Source organism: Orbicella franksi, chromosome 6 (assembly GCF_964199315.1).
Source record: "Orbicella franksi chromosome 6, jaOrbFran1.1, whole genome shotgun sequence".
NCBI classification, from domain to species: domain Eukaryota; kingdom Metazoa; phylum Cnidaria; class Anthozoa; order Scleractinia; family Merulinidae; genus Orbicella; species Orbicella franksi.
The window spans coordinates 12994082-13007279 of record NC_138150.1 but is presented as its reverse complement, the minus strand read 5'-3'; the positions used below and the strand labels follow the sequence as shown (position 1 = coordinate 13007279).

The 13198-nt window shown below is 40.1% G+C and overlaps 1 protein-coding gene and 2 pseudogenes across 2 annotated transcripts; 1 reads left to right on the top strand and 2 right to left on the bottom strand.

The window, feature by feature from the left end:
- The first annotated feature begins 352 nt into the window (after window positions 1–352).
- Window positions 353–2387, top strand: LOC145489312 (uncharacterized; annotated as a pseudogene). The gene is made up of 2 exons (XR_014049585.1): window positions 353–566; window positions 1263–2387. The product of XR_014049585.1 is annotated as an uncharacterized LOC145489312 (transcript).
- A 346-nt stretch (window positions 2388–2733) lies between these two features.
- LOC145489665 (uncharacterized) lies at window positions 2734–4429 on the bottom strand (annotated as a pseudogene).
- Window positions 4430–4672: 243 nt separating this feature from the next.
- LOC145489688 (uncharacterized) lies at window positions 4673–12855 on the bottom strand. The gene has a single exon (XM_081468726.1). The coding sequence runs from the start codon at window positions 9519–9521 to the stop codon at window positions 8922–8924; it is 600 nt and encodes a 199-aa protein (XP_081324852.1). The 5' UTR covers window positions 9522–12855; the 3' UTR covers window positions 4673–8921.
- Between the last annotated feature and the right edge of the window lie 343 nt (window positions 12856–13198).

The window sequence follows — 13198 nt, the reverse complement described above, 5'->3', positions numbered from 1 at the left end:
ATCAGGAAATAACTTCAGTTCAACGAGCAACGTTTCCAGTGCTGTCGAACGAGCTCGGTCCATGTTGCAAAGAAGTCGAAGTACAGGATTGTGTTCTCGCTTGAGTCAACGGGAGCGACTTCGAGCAGCATCACCTTCTACCGTACCTGGTAGTAGTGGAGCAAAGAAACAAAAAACAACTCCAGAACAGCCTAAACCGTTTGAATTTGCTCTTATGTATGTGGAGGACGACGACGACGACGAAGAAAATTTGTCAATTAACCATGACAACATTTTGCTTCGAGGATTTGTTAATTTAGTGAGCACGGATGGAGAGGCAGAAATTCGATCCAAAATTGGCGATGCAATTTGACTAAAACATCCATTAGTCAGTAATGGGGATTTTGTGTTTCTTCCTGCTAACCGGCGGAAGTTAAGCATACCTGTCAGTTGTGGAGAGTACTCGTACAAGCAAGTGAAACTGCTCTGCGGACAAGGAGCTATTTATGTTAAACTGAAAAGTGGACTGAACTGTTTAATATGCGATGGTGACGTAAATAGCTCATCAGATCATGATGATTTGCCTGGTAAGTATGTTATTGCTGTCATTAATTTGGGCCTAGTTAATACAATTAAAAAAAAACAATACTAACATTAAAACATTAAATTTGCTGCCTTTTTTGTATGTCAAGGTATCATGGACCATCCCCAGGGAACCTAAGACAAGGAGGGGACAACGTTGTTAATTTGCTAGTCCTGGATGTGGATAATAAATTATAAACAAGAATGAAAACTTTGTTAAATTGAAAATGGGTTGTTTGGCCCTCAAAGGTTAAACATACTCTCATACATTTGTGGAAATCGAAACAATGTAGATTGTGTGCCTATTAGTGTAATAATTTCCTGGTGTGCCAGCATTGCTCTGTATAGTGACACTTAAGACAGTTTGAAATTGTCTTTCTTCCTTTGCTAGAGTTATTTGAGGCAAAGTTTTAATGCCGAAACTAAATTGTTACCATAGTAACATTTCATTTTTACTACAGTACTTGAATTCTGTAAAATAGAGTAAGAGATCTTTTTTTCATTTTCAAATTTTTGCAGATCATATTCCTAGTGCTAATAGTAAACCGGCAATGTGTGTAACAGTTGCCCATGGTAAAAACTCTTGTTGGCATAAAAACCCATCTCCTTCTGTAGTCATAGTACAAAGCTTCTGGCTTGTTCCTCACAAGGCAAGTTGTCAGCAAATATTTATTTATCCTGTAATTTTACTTTTTTGGCAGAAATGTTGAGTCAACCAGTTTCTGAACAACAGAAGCAAAGTGAAATGCAATCAGTACCCATTTCTGAAGAGGGTAGTACCGGATTTCAGTCAGCAGGGGAGGAGACACTAGCTGATAACACTGAAGATCCATCAGTGGATTTGCTTGCAAAGCGTTGTGTAAATTACTGTAGAGCCAATGGCATTGAGAATCCTGTAGAAATTTTACGTTATGCACAAAGTGTGATTGTAAGCGGAAGGCCACTGGATGTGCAAGATGTTTCTGAAAGTCTAGAGGGTGAAACCAACTTCATCTTAATCAATCGCCAAGATGTTTTAAAATCAGCAATGGATGAAGTGCAATTTTTAAAAGACCCCAGACTAACACTCTCAGTTGGATTTTATGGTGAGTGTGCTGAGGATTATGGTGGCCCTTGAAAAGAGTTCTTTCGCCTATGTTTACGAGATATTAAAGCTACATACTTTGACAATGGTCTTAAAGACCATCTTGCTAATGATTATTCAACCATTGGGCTTATTATGGCCCTTAGCACTTTGCAGAATGGCAGTATCCCCAGATTTGTGAAAGAAGATAACCTCTAAGTGCTTTTTTCTTCCCAAGAGCCATCAAGCCCTTGTATTGTAAAGCTTTGAATTGGTTTTAAAAACCTGGGGCTTTATGAAATAGGGAATGCTATACCTAACTTCCTTCATCTTTTCAGACCTTCCCAAAGTTATGCTTTATCGAGAAGAAAGTTGATGGCCCTTCTTTCACCAAATTTTTCTGAAGAGGGTAGCAATGCACGCTGTTTTGAAACAAATTTATGAGTTGTTCTCTAAATACACCAGACTTGCAGCAAGTGGGCAGAGGGGTGCAATCACTTTGGGGCATATACTTCAATTTGTTACTGGCAGTGACGAAGAGCCCCTACTAGGGTTTAGAGTAGCACCTTCTATAGAGTTCGTTGAGGCAACAAGTCATGGCACAAACCCCCACTCAGAATGCTCTTTTCTACCTACTGCTAACACCTGTGCAAATACCTTGAGCTTACCAAGATGTACAAATGGTTCATTGCTGCCAAGTGAGGAGCAACTATTTAATCTTTATGATTTGGCCTTTGCAAATGCATATTTTGGAAAGCTGTAATGTTCTGATTATAGGTTACAAAAAGTTGACATTATTTGTAAGTGTTTTTAGTCACAAGAACTTTCACTAATTAATTCTATCACAGTGTCATATCCATTAAAATGCGAGGATAATATCTGTTCCACCAGAGATAACTGCTGATGTTACTGTTGTATTTTACTGAAATAAAACAAGTTGAAGTTACTTAAGTACGTTTTCAGCTCTCAAGTTGTGTACTAAACTTGATTGGCAATCTTGCAGCCATATTGAATCCTGTTACATGATTGTTCCTGATTTTTTTTATCTCTGCACATCCCACACAGCAACTGCACATAGCTGCACAATTTGTCAATAAGGTATAGTGTTGTTAAATGTTTTCAATGCTTTCTTTTACTATCTGGTGAATTTTAGTGTATATATCCATGCCCATTTGTGTTGATGACGCCAGTGGGTCTATCTGCTCCAGAACTTTCGCTTGAACTGACTGATGTTCAACTGGTAATGTGACTGGGGGAACAAAAACATTGTTATTGCTATCTTCAAATGGAGATGGCCCGTCAGGGTCAACACCGTAGAATTCCAAATCATTGGGATCCTCGTCTAGTTGTCCATGTGGTAAGGGGTTCTCCTTGTTTAGCATGCCATTTACCCACATCTGATACGGAGACCAATGGTTTGCTGTCCTTACCTTGTGATGGTTAAAAGCCTCCATATATTCGCGAAGTGCAAGGTTTATTCTTGGGATGAATGTCAAATGCAGCGCAAATAGATCCGTTGGGTTCTCGATGTTGAGCAAGCTTGTATCTTCCAATGCATAAAACACGTAATAGAAAAGATAACACACGCACCTGAACACGTCCCTCCAGAGTCTTTCAATTCTCTGATTTCTCGTGGAGGGACCTGCTATAAAACTCCCCCGACCTTCACCTCTTGCTTCCGCCATAGCACCACAAACTTGTACATTCTCGACACCATAATCCACACGAATACGTGATGGCCACAACGCATCATTTTCAATTGCTTTCAGAAAAAGTTCCAGAAGAGTTTGCGAAAGATTGTTATTACTGCATCTGAGAAACATAATCCGTCTGGAAAAACCATCTATGCACCCATGGATTACAAGACCCCAGCGAATAAGAGTGGTGCCCATCTAAATGCCATAGAGAATTTGGCCACGGAACCGAGTATTGCCTACGAGAAACAACAATCCCCCACCTCAAGGCAGTATTCGCCGGATCCACCCTTGCCAAACACTCACGAATTCTTCTCCTTTGAACCCTCAGTCCAACTGACTTAAGGTACCCGGCTAAGTATGTTCGCCCTGTTGTAAATCCATGACGACCCATATATTCGAGAACTAACTCGTCCAATTCCGCATCCGACAACAAACTAAACTGCACCGTGTTTTGCAAGCCATATGACTGTATTCTGCGATAAATTGTCCAGCGAGACACGCCAAACATCCCAAAAATTCTTTGCCATTGAGAATCCAAGTCCAAGAAGATCTTCTAACGTTTCGGCAGGTACGTAGAACTGAGGTCTCCCAGGATTTCCCGTTCTGAGGGTTTCGCATTCACTTCGTGAAATTAATGAAGGTTCTACTGCTAGAATTTTGATGTGATTTTCGATAGCCCGTAGTACTTCTAAAAAGCCTGTAGCTAGGGACTCCCACTCCATCCGATCTTGCTCAATGTCAAAGGCAATAGAACGCAAAAGACTTACAGTTCTATCGAGAACTACAAATTGTACTTGCAAGTCCTTGATGTTTGTTTCATTGCTGCTTATATATTCCTCTGTCCTATCCAGCACAGACGACAAAAATTTGGGTAAATCCTTTTCCGCGTCAAACTCTGATTCGGCACGCGCCATATTGCCAGTAAAATGTTCCCGCTGAAAAATTAAAGCATACAGCTCCCGTATTCTAACTACCCCGGAAGCAACTTACCATTTCCGGTCACTAACCGGAAGTGATTTTCAACGGGATGAGTAACTATATATACTTTCTTTGAATCGTGATTTAATTTCTTCATTGAATGAATTTCGTTGCATTGAAATTGAACTTTCATTGAATTGAAACTGAATTTTCATTGCATTGAAATTGAATTTTCATTGAATTGAAATTGAATTTTCATTGAATTGAAATTGAAGTTTCATTGAATTGAAATTGAAGTTTCATTGAATTGAAATTGAATTTTCATTGAATTGAAATTGAATTTCATTGAATTTCATTGAATTTCATTGAATTTCATTGAATTTCATTGAATTTAGGTATTGAATATTGCTACAATTGGCTTGCCATAATTGTGACAGTTACATACATACACTGGGTTGTTTTAGAGTGCATAATGTTCAGTGTAATGGTGGCTAGTTATAAACGAGACGAGCCTTGAATTTTGAAACAGTTCATGAGTTAGTGGTATGCTAGACTGCTGGCAGTCTGTTTTTCTCTCGAAATTCAGCAGGGTTTATGAGGCGAGACGTTTTGGCTTAAGGGGAATGGGACGAGACGTGGGCGCGGCACGCAAGAGAAGAAAAACAGACTGCAGACTCTTCTCATGTTTTTGAGGACATTCAAACTTGTCAAAAATAATCTAATTAGCTGATTAAAATCGACTAGTTTTTCGCGGGAGGAACATGAACCGATTGCTCAAACTTTTGTGTTATGTTTACGAAATACCAAATTCTTTTGTCGGGCGAATTTCGTAAGCAAAGCTAAGGTCACTCTTCGAGGTAGTCCACAAGAGAAACACCTAAGAAACTTGCTTCCGCATTTAACCCTTTGAATACCAAGTACGCATATATATATGCGTAATTAATGGTCGTGCTCTTTGTACCACTTGTGACGTCATCAATTTAAATGTCATCAGATATTCTTGATAAGCAGATAGTAGTACTAGGCTAGGCCTTTCCGTACAATGGTCAGGTTTAGATATCGAAGACATTCCGACGTCGCAAATCGAAAAACAACGTTATCAGTTTTGGTGCAAAAACCGTGGTAAAATGGTCCACTAGGCCCGTAGGCTCGATTACCAGCCGCTGTTCGGGAAAGGAGCCCGCGCTCCTCCCCCGAGCTAGGAACGTAGACCGGACTCGAGAAAGCGGCGGAAATCGAGCCTACATCGTCCGCAGAAAAACTAAAGTCTGCCAGGATTTTTGCCTGAACTTAGACGAACAATGACATATAAAACACACAATACAGTCAACAGACGTGCGCGTAAACAACTACATTTGAATCATGTGGTGCCAGAACGACCAAAAGGAGGAATAAACCTATACATCGAGCTCGAGAAACATAAGCTCGACCAGATAGCTGTAAGGAACATAATAATGTCTCCAGAGAAACTTATGGCTTTCTCTAAATAAAGCTACAGCGTCTCCGAAAAATAAAAACGCACGACGACAAATATCCGTGATAAGAATCTACCTACTGAATCGTGCAAACAGTTCTAATCACAGCGGGGCTCGGCGTCGCAATATAGAATGCAAGTAAGCAGCATTTTCACGGTAAATCTCATATTTTGTCCCTCGAAAGCAAATACTTGGAGACTTAAAAACAAAACATGCATAAACATGCATAAACACATGGCAAATTACAGAGGTGTCAAACTCGACGAAGCAACATGCAGATAACAGCGGAAAACATGCAGACCCATGACCTTAAAAATGTTGCCAAAGCACGGTCTTTATACGGCTCAACTCTACTTAAAATTTCTCCTTATAACACAACATGACGTGCCCTTCATAAACACGAGTGAGGCAACAAAAAGGTCGAGTGACCGAAGAGAGAACGGCAAATTCAATGTACAAATGTCACGAACCGTAGGAGTTGAGTAGGCTTGTCAACCCCATTTTACATTGATAATCGGGAAGATTGTATCGCTCGAGACTCTTTGCTGTGCTTCGCGCGAAACTTATGACGCTTTATTTACCCTTCTGTCAGGTACTCCGTTGTTGGGCTGATGGGGAGTTTAAAAAATTAACTAGTGAGACAATCTCAGATAGTGCAGAGCGCAATTGATAGCTCGTGTACAGTAGTCCCATAAGTACTCACCCATGCTCGGTTCACTTCCGGTTTGTGTCTACCTTGGTTGTCTGCTACGGCTTTTCCCCTTTGCAGTGTGTATGTTTCAAGGTTGTATTTTCATTCAAGGTCCAAAAATTACGCACAAATTAATTACTACTGGTGTTTTACGTTGATTTTCGTTCATTTTAAATTCAATAATACGCTGAAGCAGCAAACGTGACAATTTAGCTCTTCACGCCAACTTTGTAACTTGATACTTTTGTTTTCCTCGCAAAGGCATGTAACATGAAACCCTTGTGTTCTCCAAGACACACGGAAGATGTGCTTGTTATTGGAGATAAATGAAAGAAAGTTAAATATCTGATGTAGTGATAAAGAAACGGAACAGAAACGATGTTGTTTTACTAAAAACGCAAATTTTCCTATCACCGATGAACAAGAAATAATTTAATTATCAGATAGTCACGAAATACCACTTTCTTTTTCTGTTGCCACCTTTGTTGTCAACAATAAAACAATTCAAAATTAACACACAACGATATTGATGGCTGAGAAGCGTTCCAACGAAAAGTACTGAAGATAAACAGCGCTACTTGGCCGATATGAATGAGTCTCCTTAAAGTGTATATGACACAAATTTTTTTTTTAAAGTATTTTTTAAGTATCGATTAAATTAATTTGCGCTTTCATTAGGTGCCACGGAGTCTGCATCAATATTTGAGCACTTTCCTGGTTTCTTTTGTCACAAATTAAAGCGTAAAGAGTGTTAAAGCCACTAACTTGGGAACTTTCTGGTCTGTCTTACAAACACAATTAAGGCAAGAAATAACTGAACAAGCCGCTCAGGAGAAGCAATACATTTGAACCCTAACAAACACACTGTTGTAGATTGAAAACAGCAGATGACATTTGTTGAACCGACCTGTGTGTAATTCTAAGTTACGCAGCCACAGTAACGTTTCACATTTGCAATAAAAAGGGACAATTGGCGCTACCGGAAAAATAAGTGCCGTCCTTGGTCACATGACATGACATATAAAATACCGCGTGGAAAGATATAACACTAACGATGCTAGAACGCATGCGTCTTACATGTTGAGTTCTACCATAAGGGAAACCAGTCAACATCTGTACGTGATTCCGTATGCAAAGTCTCTTCCACCTAATATAGAAGCCACGAACGCTAGAGCAAGGGGTTACCTGAAACAAATATATAGCTTTCCAATATTTTTATCTAACCGACGGCGATGGAACATGTTTTACGTAGAGTACACATGTACCTTTCCCACCCCACCCGCACCACTTCCTTGCCCCTAGACTAATTACTTAATTGAAATTAATTAATTAAACAAACATTAAGGTTTACACCTTAGCGCCATAGCGGCATAGCGTCATATAAAATGCGAAAAGCTCTCTTAACTTGAGTATTTTTGAGCAAAAATTCCTCTTGGGGGTTGAAAGGGCTATGTGACCGGTGAGGTAAGGGAGTTATGCATGTGCGCGTGTCACACCAATCACAGTGTGGGTTGCATCAAAGAACCAATCAAATTGCCTGTTAGAAAATAAGATGGTATCTCCATTAATCTGGAGACGTGTCAGATTTCTGTAGTTTGTTCAGTCAAACATTTTATGGCTTACTATTTAGTTATCTTACCATTACCGATGTAACATCGTATGTACATCATAAATTCGCAGCTTCTTTCTTGCTGTACATTGCAACCAAAAAAACTTGTTGAATTAACTAAATCAGTACTGTAAACAGTTCCATGAATGCTCCTATCTCCGAGACTTTTAGTTCACAACAAAAATAAATCTTGCACGGCTTGCGTGCCTATGTTCAAATACAGCCAATCTAATGTCCCATTTTCAGTTCCAGTCACTCAAATGTTCGGCACAAGACAATGAAATCTCAACTTGTTCGTTGTGATGCTTACGCAATTACGGTGTCGCATATCAAATAGACCTTTCCCGCATTCCAACAAACAATAGCGCCGAGTCGAGGTCAGGGTGGACAAAAATACAGCAAATTTATGAAAATGTCCACCCCAACCTCGCTCTGGTGCTATTGTTCGTACGCACTGAAGTGGAATGCGGGAAAGGTCTATTGCCAAGCTCAAACCGTTAGTAGTTTCGCGTGCTTGCGGGTTCAAGAATAATTATATGCTACACTTTCCATGGGTTCGTTGGTTGGTTTGGAAAATACATGGAAATAAAAGCTGCGTAAGAGTGTGACTCGTAAACATATATCGCCAACAGAGTGTGTTGTGTGAATATTGTCGTGGCTGTTTAAAAGAAACCCTTCAAATGGTCTCTGAGCAGTTTCGCATGAACGCAGAGGGGGGGCAAGGGGGGGAGGTCTTGTCACGAAGTCACGATACTAAATTTTCGATTTCACGAATCAAGAAACAAAAAATTCACTTTTCACGATTCTCGAACATGTGCACGAAACTGTAATCAAAATCTGCACAAAAAAGTGCGTTCTTTAACTTTGCCAATAATTTACAGTTGTTGGAAAGGTGATATTTGAAATCTTAATTTGTTGGTTTTACTTTGAGAGACCTCTTAAGAGGATATCGGACTTGGACAGCTCTTCCACTGCGAGTTGTTACGGCTCTTAAGAAGGTCAGAGTATCGTCGTCGTTGTCACTTTCCACGGCATCGTCAGGCCCACTGTCTGTGTCATACTGCACATCATCTTCTGGGACTTCGGGGGCTTCAGACACTTCAGGATGAGCGAAGGTGACTTCTTGCTCTTGCTCTTCTTGTTCGTCGACGATTGGTGGAACAGCTGGCTGATACTTTGCAGTAGGTTCAAGGTGGATCTTGTCCTTTGGGTAAACAGAATCTGCTGGACGATAGATATTCAAAGGCATAGTGCCAACCTTGAACTTCGTTGTTTCTTGCCTCATAGTTCTCTGTCGAACGCACTTGCCATGCTGAACTGCCCATTCTCTCATGATCTGCTCTTGGGTGGAATTTAAGTGCCTTGTTTTGCCACGATACGAAAGTTTGGAAATGTCTTGCAGTGGAACTGAGCTGTCTGGAATTGGATAGTAGGATGTTGGGTGAGTGAAATAATAGACTGCCCAGCTTGTGATCCTTTTGATGCTTTCGTAAACAGTGTTTCCCATATTACGGGAGTAGTTAATGATCCTTGAAATGACCAACAGCGTGCAGATTTTCCACTTGGGTTGTCAGACAAGCATGAAGATCAACGTGAATGTCTTCTTTGGTAGACTTCAATTTATCATCCAGCCGATTAAGTTGATTGTACATCATTTGTACGGACTTAAGCGACAGGTTCGAGATAGTACCGTCAGAGCCGTTTGAGGCTTTCTGGGAGTCAATAATTGTTTGTATAGTACTCCCAGTTCCTTCTGGAAATCGTTTGAGATCACCGACTTCTTGCAGAGCTTCAGCTATTGATAGGCGTGGAACCGTCTCTTTCAGATGAACTGAAAATGCGCGGAACAGTTTGCCAAGGTGTTTCAGATAGGTGACTGTAGCGGTAATTGTAGTCAGAATTTTGACGCATCGTGTCTGAGGGCCAGTGACAAAGACATTGCAATTGTCAGTGCAAACTCCCATCGGCAGACCAAAGGAAGAGTTTTCTGCTCTTCCCTATGCGTTACCCTCTAGTCACATATCTTAAAAAGACACTTAAAATTTTGTGCGAATCTCTTATGCCAATTCTGACACGCTCCCTGGATCCAGCAAATTTGGAAGTGCCTGATTCTGGCTCAGCATGGTAAAACATAACTGATTCAACAACCGCGAGGACTTTGTCGGATTCAGCAGCCATGCATGATCTTTACCAGTCTGAGTTACGCCGAGTCCACCCATGTCGTTCATCAATGGCTCATCAGTCAAAAATCCTATTGAGACGGGTTCATTGGCTAATACGGTGATCAAGAAATCAACGGGTTTATTTAAACCTGTCAACATGTTTCGTTTGCCGCTACTCTTAGTCGGCTTGACTCAAGCGTTAAATTCACTAAGGTCACGGAAAAAATCTGATAGCAATCCAGTGAAATTCAGCAACGAACTCAACTTTAGACATTCACGATTTATTTCTTATCTATTCACGATTCACAGCCAAGGACTTTTGCATTTCACGCCTCACGGAATACACTTCAATCACGATTCACGGAACAGTTTTTTATCAAATCACGATTCACAGAGCACAAAAAAACCGGATCACGGCGTCACGAAAATACCCTTGCCCCGCCTCAACGCAGGTTCGACATGTACGAATTGGAAAGGGATTATTTTCAATGTAACTGAAAGGAGCTGAAAGCAAACTTCAAGCAGGAGAAATGAAAAGTAACCTTGATACAAAAATGAATTCTTTGTTCGAAATATCTTCGATTTTTCCATCCAGGGGAAGCTCCTATGCGTCTGTCTTTTGTTTTTGCTTGAGTGATTTTACAGGCTGAGGCTTCGATAGTACAATGCGGAAAAAAAAGTAGTTTGAATTTTCATGAAGATGTTGTTTCAATACACTGATAACCCAGAAAGGGAGCTCAAACTCCGAAATGTAGTGCTCCTGAGACAGTGTACGCGATAGTTTTTTCGAGAACTACGTCCTGGACAACCGAAAGGTGTGTAAAAATAGAAACACGCACAGACAGCAGGAGCGGAATTTACTTTGTAAAAAATGTCAAAAATCTATTATTCTATGACTTTAAACAACAACCGTAAAAAAGATTTTTTGTGTGGCTGTACGTTCAAAAGCGGAAAACGGTCAATCTAATGAGTTTATCACGCTTGTAAATGTGAAATCTTAAGTAAAGTAACACGAAACATCTTCTAACGCGAAAGTACTAACGGCGTAAGCTTGACAATTTATTGACAAACACCTTAGGCCCTGTCCACACGTGTCCGGATATTTTTGAAAACGGAGATTTTTTTCTCCGTTTTCAAAAAAATACGCGTCCACACGTAGCGTTTTCAAATCGTATTCGCCCGTCCACACGAATACGCTAAAGCCAGGTAAATACGCTAGCTCTCTCTATAGAGCATGCACTGTAACCAATAGAGCATGCGCTGTGGAAGAGACTGGAGCCCGCGAAATTCATTTCTTGGCGCCATCTTTGTTTGTTACTCGTCGCGTCGCGTGGGTTGTAACCTGTTTTATCAGCTTTAAACTCTTTCAAAATGTCGTCAAAGTCTGGTCAAAAAGCCACCACCAAATCAAAATCAAAAGGCAAGGGGAAAGTAGAGTCATTCGTGTGGACAGATGACGAGGTGGAGCTGTTATTGAAGGTAACACTCGAATACAAAGTCAACCAGACAGCCAAAAATATCGATTGGGAGTAGTGTCAAACGAAATACTCGGACATTTTAGATCTCTTCCTAGAACAATACCCTTCACCCGAAAACGCTAAGGCGATGGAGAAGGATTACCCTCACAAAGAGGAGGAGATAACCAAGGTGATTCTTACAACAAAACTGAAGGCAATACGGTAAAAATTTCGCTTGGCAGTGGACAGTGGTAGGAAGAGTGGGCACGGGCGGGTTGTCCTCCTTTACTTTGAATCTTGCGAAGAAATATGGGGTGGCTCTCCTGCCACTACGACCATAGCCTCTGGAATAGAGTCTACAGAGATTCCAGAGGAGATAGAAGCTAATAGTAACAGCCCTGCTAGTTCAGAATTGACTAGTAGCTTTGATAATGAAGCTGAAGTGAGAGCCCTAGCCAGGATCAGGAGAAGACAGAAACAGAAACAAGTCAAGGCGAAGAAACCCCGGGATCCGGCACAATAAAGGAGAGTAGAGATTTGCTAAACACAAGGCTAAAAGGCTACAAACAAGATAAACTTAAGAGGAAGCTTTCTGTTGATCACCAGCTTTTAAATTTGGCACAGGAAGAAATTGAAATAAAAAAACAGTTACTGGGAAAAATGAACAGCATGGATAAAGAGTATTCAGATCACATGGGTAGGCTAACCACAAGCATGGAAAGGCTAACTGGCTCCATTGCAGAGGGCTTTACAATGCTCAGGCAAATGATGCTTCGGTCAGGTACTATGCCTCTGCATGCCCCTCCACATTTCCAACACCACAGGCCAGTTATCAGAACATGGGGTACCATAACAATATACCAACACATCCCAGAAACTCAGGACCCAGCACTAGCACTGAGCAATTCTCATACACACAATCACTGTTTTCTAATGATGATCACAACTTTTAATTCACAATAAATCCAAAAGATGATTCAGGTTAATCATGTGTAACCCACTACAACACCACCCCAACTGGATTTGTAGATACAGTAGGTTTATTGTTTGAATGTTACTTTACAATATGGAACCAGTAATATGGTTGGGACACAGAAAGTCAGTCTTTGAAAATAATACATTGTTACTGTTTGCTATTAATGCAGTTAATTATTTTATAATCAAAACTACAAAATTATGATTACATAAAGAATATAATGTAAATGATTCAAGTTTAGAATTCTAAATGCAAATAAATTATTTTGAACTGAAGTTCTCATTCAATCAGTCTTTATTTACTTCACATATTCTACAATTTTTAGATTATTTCAAGAGATTTTGAGTGAAGTAACAGGGTCCGACAGGAAGCTTGCTTACATAGCAAGGAACCTAGATAAAATGAATAATTTATTATGATTTTTCATTAGTATTATCATGGTTGCTGAGATAATTTAAATCAAATAAAAAAAAAACATAAAAATAGTATTTCAAAAACTTCTAAGATTCAGAAGTTATAGTTTAGATAACAAATATAGAAACAGGAAACATTTACAATTTATGTCGAGGGTACTATAATGATTTTTGGG